The 24,699-nt window shown below is 35.7% G+C and overlaps 2 protein-coding genes across 4 annotated transcripts in view; one reads left to right on the top strand and one right to left on the bottom strand.

The window, feature by feature from the left end:
- Positions 1-13,095: 13,095 nt before the first annotated feature.
- LOC148867159 (uncharacterized) lies at positions 13,096-16,561 on the bottom strand. The gene is made up of 2 exons (XM_088980921.1): positions 15,836-16,561; positions 13,096-13,836 (listed from the first exon to the last, which is right to left on the bottom strand). The coding sequence occupies exons 1-2, from the start codon at positions 16,206-16,208 to the stop codon at positions 13,298-13,300; spliced, it is 912 nt and encodes a 303-aa protein (XP_088837047.1). The 5' UTR covers positions 16,209-16,561; the 3' UTR covers positions 13,096-13,297.
- LOC148867160 (heat stress transcription factor A-4b-like) overlaps positions 16,520-24,699 on the top strand; it is a 32,053-nt gene continuing 23,873 nt past the window's right edge. The window contains exons 1-4 of one of the 3 annotated variants that reach the window (XR_016110723.1): positions 16,520-16,819; positions 17,168-17,707; positions 17,849-19,045; positions 19,164-19,456. Coding sequence is in view for 1 of the 3 variants with exons in the window: in XM_088980920.1 (XP_088837046.1) it covers positions 17,492-17,707; positions 17,849-18,973 (1,341 nt within the window). In the remaining 2 variants the exon portion in view is untranslated. Of the gene's footprint in view, positions 16,820-17,167; positions 17,708-17,848; positions 19,457-24,699 lie in introns of those variants that run through there. The other 2 variants (XR_016110724.1, XM_088980920.1) reach the window with 2 other exon arrangements.

Raw genomic sequence — 24,699 nt, forward strand, 5'->3', positions numbered from 1 at the left:
GTTCCAAGGCCCAATAAAGGGGATTGGCCACATCCAAGATGTTAGGGCCACTTAGACCTAGCAAAAAATTGATCTAATACACAAACCTGATGTGATCTAAAAAGCGGGTTAGGGTCTCCTATATAGTGACTTGAACTATAAGGTGGCGTGACCCAATTGGGTCATTGGCACCATTAGATCATTGTGAGCTTCGGGAAGTTCATTGCTGGTTCAAATAGTTGGAGTTGTCATCCATTTTTTAAAGGTAATGGGCCATCATTTTCATGTTTGAAAATATTCAAATTAAGCCTTTGATAGTGACTCCGCCCTCCATGGGTAAGACACTGAAACGAAAGGTTATGGGTCTAATAGATTGGGAGAGGAAAGGTGTTAGGCATTCCTCTCTCCAAGTTGCTATAGCAGCCCACTACGGGAGTAATTCAGGTAAAACACGAGCTAACAGGATTACTCAAAGTTTCTGAAATTTGGTGAAAACGTTCTCAACTTCGCCCAGAATTGATTTGAGGTGATGTTACGGATCTTACGTATTGTTTTCCGTAAGACCCTTGCCTCTCTATCTCTTTTTCTCAATCTGGAGGAAGTCGAGAATGCAAGTTTCTCTAGATTTCAGGGGCTTTAAGCATCCTGAAACTAAACTAAAAGCGAAGAGATGGAGGGATGAGAGGCTTACCTCTCATGTACAACCTTAAAACCAATTTTCCAACAATTGAAATTACTTCAAATGAAACTTGAGCAAGGCAAGAACTGGTCTGAACGCTTTTGGTTTTAAGTTTGGAAAGTAGGTGATAATGCTTAAGTATGGCTTCCGAGATTTTGGGATTTCAAGCAGAATGGGGGGTTACAGAAGTTGGAAAGCTGCCTTCCTTCTTCAAGCTTGAGTTGGGCCTCTATTTATAGAGAAAATGGAGGGAGGTGGGTTTGAAACTCGTCTGGATACAATGTTTGTATCTCATAAGAGTTTTTTCACCAAAATAGGCAAGGATGTTGAGAGAGGCTTGCAGTTGACTTTTCCTTATTTGTGCAACAAATCTTCTCGATTTTGGGTAGTTTCTTATGAGTTTCATGCATCCAATGAGGGAATGGGGCGTGCTAGACGTTGCAACCTTGTATTTGGGGTTGACAATGGCAAAAAAACTAAATTTGAAGAACTTTTAAATGCTATTTTGTCTTCTCTTGATTTCAAGTAGGGTCAATCGAGTGTGTTAAAAAGGTATTTCTCTAGTTCAACAGTCAAATGGATGAATCTGGTAATGAAATTTGGTGTGTTGGGGTTTTTTAGGTCTCTGAATATAGTGGTGGGGTCTGATCGGAAAAATGGGATCAGGAAGATTAAGATCTGTGGCTGGCAAGTTTGGATCAATAAGATTTACTAAAATATCATCTTTGTTTGATGAAGGGTCAAATGGGGGAATTTTGGAATGAAATTTGGTGGGTAGGCATTTTCAAACATCCCAAATCTGATGAAAGTGATGAATATTTGATCAGAGGTGTAGATTTACTAGTTCAGTTCATATCATGGTTTTATGGTTTTTCAATCAATGAGAGGGTCTGAAATGGAATCTTACTTTTTTAATGGTCAAATGAAAGTGTTTGGTCGTGAAATTTGATGTGCTGGGGTTCTTTGAGTCTTTAAACATGGTGGTGGGGTCTGATTGGTCAAATAAGATTTGTATGATGGAGATTTGTGACAGGTGAGCTTTTAATCAATAAGATTTGTCAAAAGAAAATCAAGGCTTGATGTTGGGTCAAATAAGGGAATTTTGGGATAAAATTTGGTGGGCAAGTATGGATCATGATTATGAGGCTGTTGGAAGGGTTTGATCGTGTTAAGTATGTACAAATCACAGGTTTTAGGTTCGATGAGAGTTGTAGTGTTAAACGCGTCAATATGGAATCTCTTATGGATGTTGTCTAAATTTAGGAATTTAGGGTTGAAATCTTGTGTGATTGTTTGTTTGAGGGTTTTGTTTCACGTGATGGATTTTGATTAAGGATCAAGTATGGTGATGTGGCATAATCAAGACCATCAAGAGGGAATCATGTAGATTTAACGGTGGATTTATGGGCATTTGGGCTAAACTTTGGTTTCTTAGGGTTTTGGCATGTTTTAAAGCGGCTAGCATGGTCTGGTTGGGTATTCAGAATGTAAGAGGTGGGACAAAGAAGGGATAGAGCAAAAAACGGGTGCTAACAATCATCTCTTTTTTACATCAACATTTTCAAACCAGCATTGATTAGGATGGTTAGAATTGTTTGAACCGGATGGTAATCCATATTTTTTGTAAATAAGCATTGACTTGGTCAAAGACCAACTGATTCAACAATTGAACCATTAATCCAATTGACCTGTGGGCCAACCCTACCATGAGTTTTTAGGGTTAGAGTCTAGCATTTACCGACCCGAATTCACTTTTGATATGGTTGGTTCTGTTTTTCTCTACCCTTGTATAGCCAATTTCTTCATATATGCTTTTAACACCAACCTCATAGCATATCTTGGCCATACATCTGGAACATCTTTGGTAATTGTATTTACTATTCATCGGGAGATGTTACCACTACACGGTGGGGTGTGGCTGTGAGGTCGCTTTGAGGAGCAACCCACCCCCCCTCCTAAGAAAAAAAAGAAGAAGATGCATGATGATTTTAGACATGTAATATGAAATTTATTAGTCTATTACCAATAGGGGGTGAATTTGAGTTGAAGCGAGCCCAATATCTAACTATTCGAGTTAAGCTTGATTTGAAGTAGAGATTTGAGCTCAAATTCGGTTCGAGCCAAAAGCTCATATGTTCAAGCTCGGCTTGACTTGAGCTCGGTTGTGAACCAAGCTTCCTATAAAAAATAAACTATACATATAAAATATATTTCTTATTTTACGTATAAAAATTATTTATTATTATACATATAAAAAATAAGAAAAACAAAATATTATATATATATATATATATATAATTTAAGTTCAATTAGGCTCACAAGTTTCGTTGGACTTGAGGTTGACTCGATTTATAAACGAGCCTATATATTGGGCTCAAGCTCAATTCAAAGCTCAGTTTAATTGAGTTGAGTTCAAACAACTTGTAGAGAAATACAATTTGTGTATACCTTAATTACCAGCATAGAGGTGAAAGAGAATTGGGCCCTTTTTCAGGAAAAACTAAGCACAAGCCCAATCCACAAATAAGTCTAATAGTGAGATATTCATTAAACCAACAAAAAATAAACTCAAAATCCATACACAGCCAACCAAACAACTAACAATCAGAAATAAAGCCAAAAGGGAAGTCCTCGTATTGCACCCTAACTTTTTTCTACCCAAAAAAGGAAGAAAGCTAATGTATTTAAGCAGCAAGCTCACAAGACAATCAGCTGTAGCTGGTAGGTGCCACCAATCTCTAATAAACAAAAGATGCACGACTTTGACATAAAGCTTGTGTGGGAGGGCTTCAGCTTTCATTGAGCTGCATTGATTAGAGGAAGCTACTAAAATTAGCTTCACCTATAGTCCATTTCTTAGTTGAGATAATGTGTGTGTGAACTTTCTAAGGTTTTCACGAAATTTCTATGTAATGTAACACTTGCCTTGCAAGTTGCAAATCTAGAAAACTGCTTTGTGAAAGCCTTCCTAAATGGGTACATACTTTCACAAAGCTTGTGGAAAGCCATTTTCTTTGAATGGGCCTCAGTAGGAGGTGTAGATGAGGCACAACTGCATACAAAGTAGAATAAAGTAAAAGCTAAAACAAAATTAAACAATAATTTGCATTTTTTTCATTTGCACTCCAATGCATTTATGCTAGTGCAAATAAAATTGCACTGCAACCGAACACATTGGTTTGGTTGTTATTCATGGGGAAATGTTCCTAATACATCTTGGGATGTGTTGTGAAGTGCACTAAGCATGGTTTTTAAAAAACAACCCGTAGACCGAATCGGTCAGGGGTCCGGTTATCGGGTCGAACGGTCTTCAAACCGAACGGTCGGCCCATTTTGACAAAAAAAAAATTCAAAACCGTTTGAACGGTTCAAACGATTAACCACCATGGTCAATGGTTTGCTGATCAAAATCAATGATTTGGGGCAAATTTTCGGGTTTGGGGAAAACCGAAACCAGTCACCTAAATAGTTCCCGGTTTTTCCGGTCTAGTCCAGTTTTGAAAACCATGGCGCTAAGTGAGGAACAATTCCTAATTCTCTGACAATGTACTTGGTTTTATTTCTAAGACTCGGTCTGAAAAGGGTACAAATACAAATATATAGAGTACAAAACCTTATATTTTATATTATTTTGTATATATTTGCATTGTACATATTTGTTTTTGTACTCCTTCCGAACTGAGCTTAAAACAAAAATAACTATAACAGAAACATAAAATTATATTGTTGGTAGTGATGTGGCAGTTACTTTTGTTTTCAAAAACAAAATTAACCAACCATCTCATCAAATACTCCCAAATCAACTTACACCATAGTGCACCAATTATTTTGACTTTTATCATTACCTTGATGGTGGAAAATTGACTTTTTGCTAATGGGTTGGTCCTTTTATCATCCCGTTGATGGTATAGATGGTTGACTTTTGATATTTGGGGTTGGCCTTAAGGGTGGATGTTAAATTGTCAATGCCACCTTAATAAAATACAATTTCTTTTTCTTTTCGAAAGCAAGAGGTGTGGTGTTATCATCCACCGTGAATCCATGAATGATAATCAGTGATAGCTTTTTCGGGGGTTAACTTTGGCTATTGGGTTGCAATAACACAGGCTGTTAAGACAGTTTTTGGGCTGGGCATGTTTTTAGCAGTTCACTTATTTATATTCATGCTTTGAATTTAAGTAAAAATAAATTAAGATGTAATTACTAAATTATCTATTCTCATGATAACGTGGTATTTTCGGACATTCTCTCAACAATATAGGATATTGGCCCCCAATAGCTAAAGTTTTTCCCTTTTAGGGTGGTAGAACCCTACCACCCAGGGAAATAACTTTCTCAAACAGCTATTTTGAGAGCGTTTTTGGACTGACACATTAACCACATAGAATCTTGTTTCACCAACCTTTGTTATTAAGCATACCAATCATCAAGATTAATTTGGATTTTGAATCAAACAAACCATTTGGTTTGACAAGACCCAATGCCAAATTTGGACCCAAAAACCTCAAAGTGCGTTTCACCTGTCCCCTACCAACCCACCTATATTGGGTTTGATACAAAATAAGAGAGATATTTGAGACTTGAGGAAAAGTTTTTAAGGTTGTGTTTGTATATAAATGCTGAACCTGGATATTTATGTATTCCAATTGGGATTTCTGATATTTGTTTGACATACAAAACTGCAATGATTAAGAAGTCATTTTTTTTCCTGACATTTTTGTATCTTGAGGAGAGGGCATCATTGTACCCATTTTTTGGATATAGATTTGTGTTGACGTAACAGATTAATAGGTTTGGTGCATTTGACCAAAAGTTTAAGGCGTTGGAGCATTTAATGATGGAACCAGGTTACACTTTTCATCGATTTCAAACAAATAAAAAGAATACAAAAACAGGTTACACTGTTGAACCCACTTTACATTATTGAACCGAAAAGATGGTATTTATGGAGAGTACATATTTATGTTTGTATCACAACCAAATGAAGCCTTTTAAGGCTTAGCTTGGAAAGAGTACAAATACAAATATGTACAGTGGTAACACATACAAAATAATACTAAATACAAGGTTTTGCACTCTACATATTTGTATTTGTAATCTTTCCAACATGAGCCTAGGGCTTAGTTTGGAAATAACGCAAATGCAAATACAAAGTTTAAAATATGATATGCAAATATTGGTATTGCGGTTGCAGCGCGTGGAGGTCATTTGAAGGAAGGGTAACTAGGCGTGGATTTGAGCCGAGCCGAGCCGAATACTTGGCTATTTGAGCTCGGCTCGCTGAAATAGTGTTTCGCTCGAGCTCAAGCTCAGCTCAGTTCAAAGTTCGCAAGTTTGAGCTCGACTACAACCCAAGTTTTTTCTAAAAAATAAAAAATATACATATAATTTTTTTATCTTATATACAAAAAAGTAAGAATTACAAAAAATTATTTACCATTATACATAAAAAATAAAAATATTACATATAAGATATTATTATATAATAAAAATTATTTATTATATATATTTATATATTGATATGTATGTATGTATGTATGTATGTATATAATACAAAATTATTTATTTATTATGCTAGGCTCGCGAGCCTCACGAGTCGAGCTTCACTGGGCTTGAGCTCGGCTCGATTAGCAAATGAGCCTATATATTAGGCTTGAACTTGGCTCGAAGCTCAGTTTAAACCGAGCTGAACCGAGCTGAGATTTTTATGAGCTGAGCTCGAATAGCTCGTAAGAAGCTCGGCTCATGGCCACCCCTAAGGGTAATGCTGGTTCAACATGTTCTCACTATAATTCCTTCATACCTGATGCCTGTGATGGCTTTTCCCATTTCAATTTGTGAAGATGTTGAGTAACAAATGAGACAATTCATTTGGCATTCAAGTGATTCCTCTATAGCCCATGTTGCAATCTCTTGGAGTAAGGTATGTCTTCTTAAAAGCTTTGGTGGTTTGGGAACCAGGAGGATGAAATTAGGAGCCTGATGTGCTTAAGACCATTATGCATATAGCTCAATATGTCGAAGAGTGGCAGAGGAGGTGTCATTTGATCGTAGTTAGTGGTCCTAGGTGTACTCCTACTCCCCTAAGTGATGCAAACCTCTTGAAATAAAGTCAGCACACCAACTTATTATTGCTACCATTAATCTCAGGACTTCTTCTCAAGAGTTCAGATTCAACAACAATACTCTAATAATTATTTCAACTCTTTTTCTCATTAGACATACCATACAAAATAAACATAAAACCTAGAAATAGTAAGATCCGATGGTCTTACTTTTAGTGGGCCCATTAGGGACATCCCACATCCACTATATATTCTTTCAACGGGCTCAAAGGGGTCATGCATGGGCTCAAAGGGGTCATGCATGGAGACACATTAGATATATTATACTCGTAAACTTAACCTAACAAATATACATCCAAATTGGGCCATAGTGGTTTCACCATAAAAATAACTAACTGTTATTTATCATACTTATTCTTGATTTATATGATGAATATATAATATTATAGATGTGTCCAAATGTTTTCTATAAAATTTAATTATGACTTTAAGAGCTAACACATTTGACCCAAAAGATTGACCTATTGACTTGTCATCAAACAAAAAACTATTTCGTTTTTTTGCTCAATTTTAAATTATGTACTTCATTTCCATCATCAGTAAAAATAATTTATATTTTTCTTTGATATGATTAATAAAAAATATTAGAGATTCGTCCTAATTTTTCTATATTTTTTATTTTTTAATTGTTATATTTATTTCTATTTAAAAAACTTTTTATATTTAATCACTCTTATTTATCACACTTATTTTTTATCCATGCGGCGAATATATAATATAATAGATGTGTCCAAATGTTTTTTACAAAATTTTATGACTTTAAGGGTTAACAAATTTGACCTAATAGACTGAACTATTGACCTATTATCAAACAAAAAACAATTTCATTTTTTGCCCAATTTTAAAACTTGTACTTCATTTCCATCATCAATAAAAATAATTCATATTTTTCTTTAATATGATTAATAAAAAATATTAGAGATTTGTCCTAATTTTTCTATATTTTTATTTTGTATTTGTTATATTTATTTCTATTTAAAAACTTTTGCTATTAAATTATGACATCATGGACTGACTCATTTGACTAGGATGGTTTAATTTTTTTACCTACCACCTAGATGGAAGAACAATTTTGCTCTTAGTCAATTTTGACATGGGTTTTATATTGTTGAAAGTATTGAGTTTAGATCTAATTAGTAGAACTTAATGGTAAGAAGAAAAGCCTCAAATATAAGATTTAATGAGAGAGAATGAGAGTTAATACCTTAAACATAAGATTCAATGAGAAGTAATTGAATGAGGTGAATAGTAGTTCAAATGCTCTCAAAATTAGAGAGGAATCAGATTCAAAGATAAGGGTAGTTTAGCTAAAAAGAAAAATTTCACATCCTTGCACATCGCGTTTCAGACGATGATAATGATAGTAATAATACATGTCCAATTTTTTTCATATTTTTATGTATATAATAGTATTTCTTATTCATCAGACTTATTTTTATTCAATGTGATGAATATATAAAATTATAGATGCAAGTGAGCTCTAGGAAGGTCATGGATGTCTCAAAGAAGAAGTAGTTGCCACCCATTTTTTATAGTAAATGGGTCCTTATTTTAGACTTGAAGATTTTATTTTATTGTCTTGATAATAACTTCATTTCTCCACTTTTAAGGCATTCAACCGAAATTTTGAATTCCAAATGATTAGGAGAGGGAAGGTGTTAGGCACCACTCTCTCCAAGTTGCTATAGCAACCCGATATGGGAGCTGTTTAGGCTTAACTTGCGTCAAAGAACCAATGAAATTGCTGCTCAGAATTCCAAAAAATCTGGAGAAAAAACACTTCTAACTTTTCCTAAAACTGGTTTGAGGTGATATTATCGGGTCTTAAGTATTAATTTCCCTAAGACCCTCACATCTTTACCTCTTTATCTCAACTTAGAAGAAGCTGAAATGTAAGTTCTCAAAGGTTTAAGAACTTAAAGCAATCTAAAAATAAAGCAAATCTAGGAACTACAAGTTTAACCAATAAAAAAAAATCAAGTAAGAGGCTTACCTCTCGTATGTAGCCTTGTTAGATGAAATTTCAACAGTTAAACCTGACAAGAAATAGTGTTTGAATTAGATAAAGAGGGGTTTAAAACTGCCAAGGGATTAGAAATTTCGTACAAATCTTAAATCTTAAACACAGTGGGTGGATTTAAAGTTCAAGGCTGAAATGCTTGGAGGTTTTTCACGTTTGGGAGCTCTATAGAGATTGGGAATGCTTCTAAGATCTCTCATTTGTTTATCCTCTACAAAAATCCTCATCTAGAGCTTAAGTTGGGTTTCTATTTATAGAGAAAGGAGGGGAATAGGTCTGAATCTTGTCCAGTCACAGAGTCGGGCTTTAAAAGAGCAAAGATTTTCAAAGAAAATAGTGCTCAATCAAGCTTTCCTTCTTGGTGAAATAATTATCCTTAGTTTAGGGTTGATTTTCACGGGTTTTGTATGTCTAATGAGAATTTGGGGAGTATTTATCATTGCAGTCTCGTATTTGGGGCTGCCAGTAGATAAAACATAAATTTGACTTACCTATAAATGTTATTTTATCTTTTCTTAACTTTAAGTGGGGCTATCTTTGGGGTTTTTAACTCTACTAGGCATAATTTCATTGGTCCAAGTGTTTTAACAAGTCAAGTAAGGGGCTATCAGTTGAGATCTCAGGTTGGAACAACTGATATGGCGATTTAATCTAGCACATTGACATTGAATCTTTAAAATTTAATGGTCAAACAGATGAATTAGGTTATGAAATTTAATGTATAAGGGTTTTTTGGGTCTTTGAACATGGTGGCTAAGTCTAATTGGTCAAATAACGATCAGATGATGGAGATTTATGGTTAGTATGCTCTTAATCAATGAAATTTGCTAAAATGGAAACTTAACTTGATAGGGGTCAAATAAAGGAACTTTGGGATGAAATTTTGTGGATAGACATTTTTTGATGTCCTAAATCTAATGGACGTGATGAGTCTTTGATCAGAGCCGTGGATTGAAAGTTTTGATTCAAATCAGGTCTTAGCTTATGGTTTATCAATTAACGATAAGGCTAAAAATGGAATCTTGCTTGTTTGATGATTAAACACAGGAATTGAGTCATGAAATTTGACATATAGGCTATGTTTAGTTTGAAGGAAAAAGTAGGGAAAGGAAGGGAAAGGTAGGGAAACCTTTACAATTACGTTTCCCTTCCTTTCCCTACTTTTTTCTTCAGACCAAACATAGCCATAAGGAAATTTTGGGTCTCTAAATATGATGGTGATGTCTAATTGGTCAAATAAAGCTTAGATGATGGTTGATAAGCTCTAATCAATGAGATTTGATGAAATAGAATATTGGCTAAATGGTAGGACAAATAAGGAAATTTTGAGTTGCAATTTGGCTTGTAGGCATGGATTAAGGCGAGGAATCAGGTGCAAAGTTCAGATTTGAGAAAGAACTTATTGATCTTGGTTGTTTAGCTCTGTTCATTTAAGCCCGTCGAAACAAAATCTTGGTATTCTTGAAGTTGATTATCGTAGATTGGAGGTGATATTTGGGGGGTGATCATATCTTAGCATCATCTAGGAAATGGATGTGTTGGATTTGATTTTGTGGGTTCAAGGTTTGAACATCACGTAGATCGAGATCGTTAGAGATGAGATTGGTGTAATGAATAGTGAATATTTAGGGTTTGATCATGAAATTCAATGTATAACTAAGCTTTAGTTTCCTAAGTCTAGGGATCGCATTTAATCAGATGTTCAATGTTGATCTCAATGTTCTTGTTGATTTTGTCAAAATAGGGAATTTGGAGTTTTGGCAAGTATCAAGTTAATTTGGTTATGTTTTTAAGTTTTAGGGTATAAAAGGAGTGTATAAAGGAGTAGGGTGAAGGGACTGAACAAAAATCGGGTACTAATGTGCCAAAACGCTTTCTACAAAAATTGTATTTTTTTTTTCATTTTTTTGTACTTTTATCATTTTAATTGTATATTATTTAATTATGAGATCAATGGTTGGCATATTTTGACCCAAAAGATTGAACTATTGACTTGCTACCAAATTAAAAATAATTTCGTTTTGGGTTAGTTTTAAATTTTGCATTTCATTTTCATTATCGATAAAAACAATTACTGTTTATCACACTTGTATATTTTTATAGTTTTTGTGCTTTTATATATATTTTTAATTTTATTATTTAATTATGACATCAATTAGTAGCACATTTGAGATTTGACTCGAAAGGTTAAATTGTTGACTCATCGTCAAATAGGAAAATATTTTCATTTTTTTGAATAGTTTTAAATTTGTATTTAATTTTAATTAAAAAAAAAACAATTGTTTTCTATTACACTTACTTTTTAATATGATTAATAAAAAAATATTATAGACGTGCCCAATTTTTTTACAACTTTTTCATTTTTATAATTTTTGTATTTATTTCAATTTAAAATAATTGTTAATTAATTATGACATCATGGGTTGAACCCATTTGACCCAAATGGTTAGATTTCTTACCCACCACATGGATGGAAGAAGAGTTTTGCTCATAGGTCAATTTTAAAATTAGGGATTTTTGGACTGCACTCCCCCTCAGAAATCTTTTTTGCATCCCCCTCCTAGTCTACTAGCCCCCCCCCCCCCCCTATAAACCACATCCTACCCGTGAATTTGGCATCAATCCACGGGCAGGATTCAGTCCACACCTAGGTGGAGCTAGGATTTCCTAGGGGTGGACTGAATCATAAAAACCCCTTAAAATTATGGGTTTTATATTGTTTAAAGTAATAAATTTAAATATAATTGGTAGAATTTATTAATAAGAAAAAAATATCTTAAATATATGATTTAATGAGAGAAAAAAGGGAGTTAATACCTTAAAGGCAAGCCTTAGTAAGGAGTTAAATACCTTACTAAGAAAAGAAATATCTTAAATATAAGATTTAATGAAAGAGAAAGGGAATTAATACCTTAAACATAAGACTTGGTAAGAAATTAAATGAGGTAAAAAATAATAATCAAATGCCCTCCGAATTAGAGAGGTACTAAAAATCAAAGATATAAGTGTTTTAATCAGAAATAAAAATTTCAATTATTTATACTAAGATTCATAGACCTTTTCTTGACTAAAGTACCTTTACCATAACAAGCTCCACTAGGAAAACCCCAACTTTTCTTCAAGGTTACCAATTGAAGCACAAGCACCGTGAATCCCTCCTACATGCATGGATGGCCTCTACTCATCTAGGCATGTGAAGCAAGGTTCAAGATTTTGGAGGAAACTTTTTTTAATAATTAAAATACATAAAATGGCCCAACCTAAACCTTTTTTTAATAATTAAAATACGACCCTTCTAACATATTGGGGTGCATGGTAAGTGGGAAGGTCCCACAAAAAAGCAGTCGGCGACCAAACCCTTTTTTTTTTTTTTACAAAGATCTCCTATAGGTGGATAAGCTATTAACCCACAGAAACTCAAATCGTATAGATTCTCACACTTTACCTACGTAACGTTTTTTCTAGCCGAATATTGTATTTGTAAATACTCGAGCAATGTTTTCCAAGAATCACTTGCCCGGAAAAATGGAATTGGGATCTTCTCCTCACACAGATGCCTCACAATGACCTTGTACATCACACCGTGCATTGGTGTGAGGCGCCATGTGCGAGAGACCAGATCTGCTTCTCACATGGGGGTACCTCACACCCATATCCTACCATGCATTAGGAACATCTTCTGTATTTATAAGTTATTTTTCAGAGGAGATGTGCTCCTCACATGGGGGCACCTCACACGCATATCCTACCATGCACTGCAAACATCTTCTATATTTGTAAGTTATTTTTCATGAGAGATGTGCTCCTCACATGAGGGAGTCTCATACGCATATCCTACCATGCATTGGGAACATCTTCCGTATTTGTAAGTTGTTTTTCACGGAGATGTGCCCAATGCACGGTGGACGTGCATGTGAAGCACCAAAGTGTGAGGAGCAGATCCCATTCCCATGTGTGAAGAGCAGATCCGGTCTCAAAAATACTCACAGATTCGGTTTCAAAAAAATGCATTATCCAAGTAACACAAAGTGAAAGAGGCCTAGATGAAGTGATGGCGACTTAGCAACCAGCAACCAGCAGCAACTCATCCTCAGAACAATAACTACCAGGCAAATGGGTATTTAAATTTCACATCCATATTTCATTCACCATAACTTCAATCCAAATGCAATCAATGAAAATAAATCAGAGAAACATCATCATCATCCAAGTCTTGTGGCCCTTATCCCAATGGGGTTGGCCACATGAATCCTGTTTTGCCATTCTGTTATATTAGTGAGTATGCAAACCACCGGATAATAGAAGATAAAATATTATATAATTCAGATGATTGAAACAACAATCCAAATATCTATTTCGCAAATGGTAACAAAACTTAAATAAGCAAAAAATAGCATATGTTTGGAGACAGATGGTGTCCAAAAGTTCAAAGCAACGACCCCACACCCACAAGGTCTTCAGTACTCTTCCGGAATTGATGCCTGTTTAGACACTCTAATTTGATCTCGGTGTAGCCCACTCGACTCTAAGGATGAGATTATCATAGCCATAACCATTTAGCTTGTTAATTGCCCTCTCAGCATCTTCCTTGTTTACAAAGTTTACAAAGCCAAATCCTCTGCTCACACCAGTCTTCTGATCAACAGCAACATAAACACGGCTCACAGGGCCAAAAGTGCGGAAGAGCTCAAGTAAGTCAGGTTCGCGAGTGTCCTCTGATAGATTGGTGACCCTAACAGAGTTCTCTTCGTTTCTACGCTTCATGTCTGTACCACTTCTATCCCCACCTCCTCTCAATGTTGGAGGAACATAGGTTGTTGACTTGCTAGTACCAGCAGCAGCTACAGTGGTTTCTGATGCAGAAGGCTTATCAATAAAGCTTTCAGGTTGCACAGCAAGATCCTTGTAAGGACACTTTGATGTCCAGTGGTCACCCTTCTTACCACAAGTCCTGCATACCATGAGAACAGCACCTCCTTTCGCAATTGATGCCAAGGGGTCTCCAGCAACCTTTGTTTCTTCTGCTTTGCTACCTGAAAGAATCCTTAGTTTAGAACATTTACATAGACCAAGATCCAGAAGAATCGAAGACATTGGATAATGGGTACTTTCATTTTCATTAATAAAGCATTTAATTTGCAAGATCTATCTTGAGGATTCTAACACACATGCACACACAAAAATACTGTTTGGATAATTAACCTGCTAAAAGATTGTACTTTTTTTTTGAGGTAGATTCTGAAAGGATTAAGTTGTTAGCCTGGTTGGCAATTGCTTGCTATTACATTTGGATCTGTAGGAATAATATAATATTCAGATCTCAGCACTTCTCTTTAGATCATTTGTTAGTTACAATAAAAGTGGCTTTTAAAACCTTTTTGAACTCCTTTGAGTTCAATCAGTGCGTTGGGATTCAGATAGATCATTTTGGTCTGGGATCATCTTTATATCTTGCTTCTTCTAGTTGCTATATTTTGTGTGATGGAGGAACTATTGATGCTAGTATTGATACATTTGGTTTTGTTAGTTATAAATCTGATGGTGGTTTTCTTGCTTGCTGCTGCAGGGGGGAAGTATGTAATTCAAGAAGGACCAGTAGAGGTGGAGTTGTGGGCTATCTGGAAGGCGCTGTTATTTGTGTGTGCTCATTTTGGTCTGGGATCATCTTTATATCTTGCTTCTTCTAGTTGCTATATTTTGTGTGATGGAGGAACTATTGATGCTAGTATTGATACATTTGGTTTTGTTAGTTATAAATCTGATGGTGGTTTTCTTGCTTGCTGCTGCAGGGGGGAAGTATGTAATTCAAGAAGGACCAGTAGAGGTGGAGTTGTGGGCTATCTGGAAGGCGCTGTTATTTGTGTGTGAAAAGGGTTTTTTGGCTGTGATTATCCCTTAAGGCTATGTTTGGTTTGAAGGAAAAGGTAGGGAAAGGAAGGGAAAGACAAGGAAGCCAATACAAGGTTTGCTCCATCTTCGTGAATGCTATAGCTTCTGCCGCTTTTGGAAATATTTCCTGGACTTGTTTACCCTTGAAGGATAAAGTTATTGGCCTTTTTAGGTCGTTTTTATTTTCTGATATTAAATATGTTAATAGAACTGTAAATATGCCTGCCCATGTGATTGCTAGGGAAGCTAAGTATTGTGAAACAGATATTTTGGGAGGGGACTCCTCTGAACTCTTGGATGGATGTAGACATATTTTTATAGTAGTAAAGTTTCTTTAGTGATAAAAAACTGTTAAAAACCGAAGGGCTCTGTTCTTTGGAAAATGATCTATATATCAGGTGATGGCTATAGGCATCCAATAAGCTGGTTTTTTGCCTAAGAAGTCTCATACTAGGGGTCTACAATTTCTATTTTTTGGTCTGAGAAGATTTTCAACAAATTACCTCAAGAAACCATGTTTTAGCACATTAATAGTAGTCCAAATATTTCTCTATTTTCACTTGTACTCAGGGTTCAGTAGCCGCATCCCTTTGCCAAGGGGAGGAGACTTAGGAATACATGTTCAATGTGATCCACTCTGACTAAGTGTAGCTTTACTGATAGAATTGACACTCTGTTTACTCCATTTCTCATTTCGGTTGTCCTGCCTTGCTCAAGCCTCAAAATGATTGTATCTTAGTCTTGTACTGGGATTTATTCCTATGAATTTATTCCAGAGATTAAATTTGAGTACTTTAATTTAAAAATTGGATAAAGGGGGCATATCTTGGTGTAATGGTAAAATTTGGGCTAAAAAGAAACAGGTAACAAAGATTTCATAAGCTGTGATATACCAGAAACCAGTCCAGGGCCTCCAGGCATCTGTATTTCAGAGATGGGTCAATCACTTCAGACATGTCATGGATTCACAAATCATAAAAGGGATTGCGATTCAATAATGCCATGTCATGGATTCTAGATTTAGATAAAAAGGTTTCTTTCCATCATAAACAAGCAAAGAACGAACCTAGCAGGTGAAAGTAATCGATGCCCACGAAATAACAAAGAAAAGAGAGGAAAACAAAAAGCAGAGGGAGAACGAACCAGGAGCCCTAGGCCGCTCGAGAAGAATCTCTTCGGTGGAAACCATGGTGAGCCTGCTACCGAGTTCTTCATGAACAGCATCGCCAAACTTAGCCCACGATCGCCTCTCGACGGCACTCTTACTGAGCCTCGCCTTAGCGAGCTTCCGAATCCGAGTGGTAGTGGTAATCTTGACCTTATTTCCTTCGTTGTTAAACTTGTACTCAATAACCTTCTTGACACCGTTCTCGTCTGGTCCGATCACCATACGAGGCGGCAGAAGGAAGTCCAGATCCTCCCCGTCGTCCTCATCGAGCTCCCCCCATCGAATCTTGTTAGAATGCGGAGGGTTCTGAATTGTCGCCGAAGCTGGTCGATCGAACGCCATCGCCATGATCGAAGCTTCACACGCACGAGAGAGAGAGAGAGACGGAGGGATAAAATTTTGAAACCCTAAACAAGCCGCACCGAATTTCTTTTCGGTTTATTTGGTAAAGTTTTGATGGAGAGTCTCTACTCGTAATACCGAGCCAAACATGACACGTCAGCTAGACGTGGGTCCCATAAATCAGGACCTATCCGTCCGGTTCCCGTAGAGGAGTAGCCGAGTGGGCAAATCCGTAAAAGCAGCTAAAAACGTACAACACTACCACGTCACCAAATAACCCCAAAGAAAACCTATAATAGCAAACTCCGCGTGTGGAAGAAAGGGAGGAACTGATGAGAGAAAGTTGTCTCCGTTTCTTCAACTAAGATAAACTGAAGCTCGCAATTTCATCATCGACTCTCTGACTTTGAGACATCGTCTGACTCATTCAATATTGGGACGACGATCCCCAGATATCGGAAAGAAAGAAGAAAGAGAGAAACAGACAAACAGGCCACTAAGAAGATTCTGCAGAGGCCAATCTGCGGGGGACATTTGCTTCTGCAAATTCACTTTTGTTTTAATGGCCGAAAGGATGCATTAGACCTCTCTCTCTCTCTCTCTCAATCTTTTTTGAGGTAAGTCAAAAAAAGACTGGATTTTTTCTCTCTCTTTGGAAACTGGAAAGGCGACGACGTTTTGGTTACTCTGTCTTTTTTCTTTTTCGTATGTCATTTTTCCCTAGTCTATTTCTTCTTCTCGGAGTTTCTGGGTTGTTTTTTTTACTATTATATTTTCTTTAATTTTACTTGTATGTTGATTGATGACTTTTCTCAGCCGGCTTTAATAAAATTTTTAGTTTGTCAACGAATAAACAAGTGAACGAAGTTGGTTGCCTGGTTTAAATTATGACAGAACTGTTGCAACGGAGGCTGGAGGGTTAGGGTTTGAATCCTGACATGCTGGTTTTTTTAACTCAATTTCAGGTGGATTTTGTTCGCGAGGAGGAGCAATTCATTGATTTGAGGTTTTCTTTGTGGTAGTATGCGAATTAATGCAGCTTCTCAATTCTGGGACTTGGTTTTGTCTGATATCATTGGAATCCACTGTTGTAGGCTTTGGTTGATTGGTTTTGAATGGTTTGGTGAGAAATAAGGGGTGATTGGTTCATTTTGTTGATGGTGAAGAGGTGAGAAGATAGGAAGCTGGATTGTTTTGGGGGGGGGGGGATTTTTGTTTAGGAGCTTGAAATGGATTTGTTTTGTTGGATTTTTCATATTGGAGGTTGAATAGAGGGGTTTAAATTTAGGATGGATGGATCTCAGGGCAGCTCCAATGTGCCACCTCCTTTTCTTATGAAGACGTATGAGATGGTGGATGACCCATCCACCAATTCAGTTGTCTCGTGGAGTCCAAATAACAGAAGTTTCATTGTGTGGAACCCTCCTGAATTTTCAAGAGATTTGTTACCCAAGTACTTCAAGCACAATAATTTCTCCAGCTTTGTCAGACAACTTAACACATATGTAAGTATGTTTGAGACGTATTTGTTTAAATTTGATTGGTGTCTCTGGTTTAGTTTTATATGTTTTGTTCTTTCCAATTTAAGTTTCTCCTTTTGATATCTTCTCTTTGTTTGAATTCAATTGTATTCCCTTTTGAATCAGGGGTTCAGAAAAATTGATCCTGATCAGTGGGAATTTGCAAATGAGGATTTTATAAGAGGTCAAAGGCACCTTCTGAAGAATATCTATCGGCGCAAGCCAGTCCACAGCCATTCTCAACAGAATCAAGGAAATTATACTGGCCTAAGTGAATCAGAAAGGCAGGATCTTGAAGAGGAAATTGAAAGGCTGAAACATGAGAAAAGTATGCTTGTTATGGACCTACAGAAGCATACACAGGAGCATCAAGGAATTGAGCTGCAAATGCTGTCCTTGGAGCAACATTTACATAAATTGCAGCATCACCAGCGGCAACTAATTTCTTTCTTGTCTCAAATCCTTCAGAAACCTGGTTTTGATTCCAATCTCATGCAAGAGCCAGAAAACTACAAGAAGAAAAGAAGGTTGCCTAAACTTGACTACTTATATGATGAAGCTGGTGTAGAAGAGAACCAGGTATTGACCTTTCAGAAGGAGAAGTCTGATGTTATATCAATGCCAGTAATAGACATTGAACCGTTTGAAAGGTTGGAGTCATCATTGAATTCTTGGGAGAACTTTCTACAGGATGTTGGCCAAGCTTCTGGTGAGGAAATGTCTCCTGTTGGAGCAGCTTTGCAGCCTTGTACAGTTGTTTTTACAGAAATACATGCATCATCTGGAGATCCAAACATAGATGTCGAAACACAGTCCCCTAAATTACATCCATCTTCGCCTCATTCAAGAGATATTTATTCCTCTTCAGAATTGGCAGGATCTAGAAGTCATAGTGAAAGCCCTGTTACCTCTTCTGTTCAGTTTAGTGCAGATTTACAGTCAAGAGCTTCTGGAATTGATATGAATTCCAAGCCTGCTGCTGCTTCTGAGGTTCTGGAATCAAAAGAACAGGTAGTAGGAATGAAAACTTCTGCAGTGCCAAAAAGGGTGAACGACGTATTCTGGGAACAGTTCCTAACTGAGACTCCTGGTTCATCTGACACCCAGGAGGTCCAGTCAGAAATAAGGGATACTGTTGTCAGAAAAAATGAAAATAAGCCAACTGATCATGGGAAGCTTTGGTTGAACTCAAAGCCTGTAGATTACCTTACAGAACAGATGGGTCATCTTACACCATCAGAAAGAATGTAATGGTGGTTTTTTTGTTAAGTTCAACTTCTTGATGTTTTAGGGGGCCGAGTGTATTATTAATTTTACATAGAGGTATGTTTCACTTGATCTTACAATATATTTCATGGATATTAATATGTTGAGTTCATTGTTCTCGTGTATCTCTTATGCATGTTGATTAGGTCTTGACATTACACTTTCCCTCAAGCAGGGACCATTGCTTGATGCAATGTATAATCTTGGGCTGGAAAGCATGAGAACATGGGTGTGAGTCTGAGAATGGTCACTTTGTGCAAAAACATGCTGGATGGTAGGTCCGCAGACCACCCCTCCCAAGACTCTGTAAAGCTGGAAGAAACATTGTGCAATGCTGTTTTTATTAGATGATTATGAAAGTCATTTTATCTGTTTACGGTTGTATCAATATCAATCAGTTGGTCAATAAATCACAGTTGTGTATATCCATGATTATCTTCTTGTGCCTTCCCTATTGCATTGATTCCATTCTTGTGCCTTCCCTGTTGCATTGATTCCATTTCAGAATCATACGAATCAGCAAAGGCTATTATTGGTATGTACCTATAGGTGGGTACATTGAGAACTTCAGCACTAACTGTAGAAAACATGGAGTTGTTTGTGCAGTTCTACAAAATTGATAGTTGTACTGGTGTAGGGAGTTTATTCTGAGGGAAAAACTATCTTTATGATTTTGAATTGAAAAATATCAAGTAATACCTTTGCATATGCCATATATACTTATTAAAAAACCTTTGCATGCATCTTCTATTTATGTAATGCAAATATGCATACCTTCCAAATCCATTGCCAGACTAGTTTATCACATTAGGCTCTATAAAAATAGCATTTCTGAAATTTGGCCATTTCCTACACTGAAGTGTGGGAAAAATGTTGACACTTTCATCTAGGTAATGCGTCTGAAATGTGGTGTGACCACTGCCAATTAAATGGAAGGAAAATTGTAAATGATGGTTATAGGACACAAGCCAATGAACACTTTATGAGGAAAAACATTGTTGAGAAAGAACATGTTGGGAGTATTGTAATCAATATTGAGTTTTTTGGATGGACAAATGGCAAGATGATGCAGACCTGGAAGCAAGGAAAGAACCAATGGAAAAGAAATCAGTTTTGTCCTAATTTCTCATCCAATTGCAATTTTCTAATTTTTAGTTGGTTTGGATTTTGTTTTTTAGTCTTTTAAAGCTTATTTTCTAATTTGTTACTGTCTTAGAGTAGGGTTTTAAGTCTTCTAGACATTCACTGTTATTACTAAAAATTTGAAATTACTATTTCTAGTAACTGATTGGACTTGCTATTTATAGTTATTAAAAAACTTGAGAATAAAGAGAAAAAGAAGAGGAAAAAGAAAGAAAAAGGGTTGGGAAACTTGTCTTACACTGTGGAAAACAAGAAGGTAAAAGGAGGAAGAAAACAAGGTTTAAAGGAAGGAAATACGAACTATGTTCTCCTACCTATTGACCTACATTGTTATTGTATTCATTATAACATGCAGAAATTACAAAAATGCCCATGTTAATTGATTATTAACAAAAAGAAGAGAAAAAAAAAGGAAAGAAAAAAGAAGAAAAAAAAGAAAAAAAAGAAGAAAAGAAAAAAACCACAAAAGAAGAAAAAAAAGAAAAAAAAGAAGAAAAGAAAAAAACCACAAAAGAAGAAAAAAATTATTTAAATGGAAAGATTAGCAATATTTCTTTTGGATAATTAATTAGAAGAAAAATCTAATCATAGCACAAAAGAATCAAGTTAACAATTAAAAGTCCAAAAAGGTAATAAATAAGTAATAATTAAATAAAAATATAATAATAAATGGAAATAAAAATATAAAATAATAATAAATGATGAAAAATAAAAAATAAATAAAAGAAAGAAAAAAGAGAATAAAGAGAAAGAAAAAGGAAAGAGAGACACAAGAAAAGAAAAAAATAAAATAAAATAAACAAGAAGAAAAGGATAAAAATAAATAAAAAATAACAAAATGAACAAAAAAGGGTAAAAAGAAGAAAAGCAAAAGTGAGCCATATGCATTTCATAACAAAAAAAAAAGAAGAGAGAAAGAAGAAGAAGAAAAAGAAAATTAACAAAAAAAAAGAGAGAGAAAAGAAGAAAAAACAAAAAATTATTTAAATAGGAAAGATTAACAATGTTTCTTTTGGATAATTAATTAGAAGATAAGAAAAGCTAATCATAACATAAATAAAAAATAAAAAATCGAGAATTAAAAATAAAAAATAAAAAAGATAATATATAAATAATAATTAAATAGTAACAATAATAATAAATAAAAATAATAGTAAACAAATAATAAGAAAAAAAGAAAGAGAAAAAACAAGAAGAGATACAAAAATAAAATTTAAAGAAGCTTACAAAATAGAGAGAAAAGGAAAAAGAAAAGAATAAAGAGGAAAAATAGAAAAAATAAATAAAAAGAAAGAGAAAAATATATGAATAGTAAAAAAGAAGAAGAAGAAAGAAGAGAAAAAGAAAAAGAAAAAGAAAAGATAAGAAAGAAAAAAGGAAAAGAAAGAAGAAAGTAACAAAATTATTTAAGTGGGAAAGGTTAAGAATATATCCTTTGAATAATTAATTAGAGGATAAGGAAAATTAGTTATAGCGTAAATAAAAAAAATTATTTAAGTGGGATTTCTGCACTTGCCTTCTACTTTCTTCACTGCTGACCAGAGTATATGCTTGTGACAATAAAACATCTTCCTTGGACAAGATGTTTTGCTTTGTAATATCATATTCAGAATTCAGCCATGTCAAGAACTCAAACACCCTATTCCGTTCAACCAATTTTCTGTATGTTTCAGCATCCTTAGGGGTATCCCAAGTCATAGCCTCTATCAAATCAATCTCTTGCCATATAGATTTTAAGATTGAGAAGTATGCTGCAAGTGACTTCTCCCCCTGTCTTAGATTTTTCACATCAATTCTCAGTTTGTAAGCTCTAGCAACATTCAACCTCTGGGAATAAGTCTCTGCAACACTATCCCAAATCTCTTTAGCCAAATTCATCCACAGATAATGTTGACTGATCTGTGGCTGCATTGAGTTCACAAGCCACCCAATTACAGTGTAGTTCTCTTGTACCCATCTCTCATAAGATGGATCATCCTCTAGAGGAGCCTTCTTGCTCCCAGAAATAAAACCCCATTTTCCTTTGCTCCAAATATGGATTTTCACTGATTGTGACTAAGCTAAGTAATTTGTCCCATCAAGCTTGACTGTAGTTACAGCTAGCATAGAATCGGTTGGGGTTCCCAACATCTGCCCATATTTAGTAGTGTTCTTGTTTTCAAAGTTTGGGAAATCCATCATGCAAAGTTCGGTGATAGTTCTTTTCTTTTTCTGTTTCAGCCTCCAAAAGACACCCAACAACATCCAAACACAAGATATTTCTGATTCTAACAGCCGATGTCTTAAGAGGAAGATAAAAGAAATACAGTCCTTGAGAGACCTTCTGTCAAACACTTAGTGTGCAATACTTAACAGCCCACTGTTTACTGTTTCAGCCTTCAAAGTATAGGGCACTGTTTACTGTTTCAGCCTTCAAGAAGGGGCTGGAATGTAGATGAGACTAATACCTCTTAGTTTTAACAGTCTCAGCAACTTCCCAACCCAATAATCAGCCGAATAGGACCTCCAAAAACAACCCAGAAATTTCTGGGTAGGAGCAGTCCAGCAACAGTGGCCGAATGAAGTAGTCTCAACAGCAGTGATTCCAGGGGTATTTCGGCTACTTGACAGTCTAGAAAAGAGATAAAAAACAACCCAAAAATCTCTGGATTAAGTCAGACCAGAGGATAGCCGAATAGTAGCACTGTTTCCAAGGAAACTTTGGCCCTTTTAACAGTCCAGAACAATGAAAAATTAACCCAGAAACAACTGAGCAAAGACTTACAATAAGAGAGTCTCTGGTTTGTACAATAAACCAGGCCGAACACTTGTCCTCTAGGATGACTTCGAAAAACCTTTTCTCTGATTTTAAATCAGGCAAAGCAACTTGTTCTTTAATTCTTCCTGATCACCGAACCCTTCTCCAAGTGTGTAGAAGCTTGGGAACCCTCCAATGACCTCCAAGAATCAGGTGGATGACTGTAAACTCTCAGCCCTAGAACCTCCTCATGTAGTTGGCTGGACTAGAACCGCATGAGGGACACGCCAAGCAGTGGCCTGCTCTAATACCAAGTTGAAAACAGTCCTAATAGTAGGGACTGTGTTTGAAACAAAGGAAACTAGCAAGAGAAGATTAGAGAAGAAGAGAGAGCTGCGGCAAGAAGAGTTAGAGGATGAGAGTCTCGAACATAACCTCCCTCTAACTCTCTAATACACTTTTATTAAGTTAATCTTTTAGTAATTACAAGAGAGGTCCTTAGTTGGACAAGAAATTATAAAATATGAACATAAAAGAGTATGGGCTCAGAATAAGGCCCATTACAGAGAAGAACATAAAGATAACATACAGTAACAGCCTATGGGCCATTTGGCCCATCTTCTCTACAGATAGGATTGGGATATTGGAGTAGAGAGGATATTTTTGTGTTTGTAGATTTTGAATGGGAAGAATGATCAGCAGGAGAGGATAAATGAACTTAATCACCAAAAAAGTAAAAAATTCAAAAAAAAAAAAATTAAAAAAAATTAAAAAATTAAAATAATAAGTACAAGAAATAATAATAGAATGAAATGATAAACAAATTAGGTCAAAGGTGAAGTGGGGAGGCTAGTATAGGCTAGGACTTGCCTAGGTGAAAGGGGGAGAATAAGCCATTGAAAGGAAAATAGTTATAAAAATGAAATAAATAATAAATAATAATGAAAAACTTGATAAGCTTTTACGAATATAATCCATAGAGCTCGAGCTTGTTACGAATATAATCCATCCTGGTATGACACAAGCTCTTTGTAAACAAGTTTGCCAGTTGTTCTTTTGACTTGACATAAGAAGTCACAATATCACTGTTTGTCACCTTTTCTCTTACAAAATGACAATCAACTTCTATATGTTTGGTCCTCTCATGGAAAACCGGGTTGGAAGCAATATGAATAGTGGCTTGATTTTCACAAAACAACTTGATAAGTTTCCCTATAAAATACCTATCTCTTGAAGAAGGTGTTTCAGCCATATCAACTGATAGGTGGTGTGGACCATTGCTCTATAGTCTATACTTAGCTTCAGCACTTCTAGCAACTACACTTCGCTTTTTAATGAGATTGCCACACAAAAAAGTACAGTACCTTGTTAGACCTTATGTCCATTGAGGAACCTGCCCAATCTATATCAGAATATCTCTCTAAGGTTAATTCTCCCCTTTCTTGTATAGTAATCCCCATCCAGGTGCACTTTTCAGGTGTCTCTATACTCTTACAACACTTTCGCATTGAATGACTGGGATTTTGCATGAACTAACTCAAAACCCCTACACTGAAGGAGATATCAGGATGGGAGATGGGAGATAAATTAGTTTGCCAACTAATCTCCTATAGCTTCCATGATCATTGGATGGCTTCCCCTGACTATTAGTCATTTTCACATTAGGATCCATAAGGGTTTCAATTGGTTTAGCCCCTAGTAGACTGGTCTTATCCAACAAATCCAAGACATATTTACATTGTGACAAGGAGATTCCCCACTTTAAGCGGGCTACTTCAATACCCAGGAAATACTTCAAGGATCCTAAATCTTTGGTTTGAAAGTTGTTGAA

Source organism: Nelumbo lutea, chromosome 3 (assembly GCF_056320005.1).
Source record: "Nelumbo lutea isolate HS-2025 chromosome 3, American lotus-T2T, whole genome shotgun sequence".
Lineage (NCBI taxonomy): Eukaryota > Viridiplantae > Streptophyta > Magnoliopsida > Proteales > Nelumbonaceae > Nelumbo > Nelumbo lutea.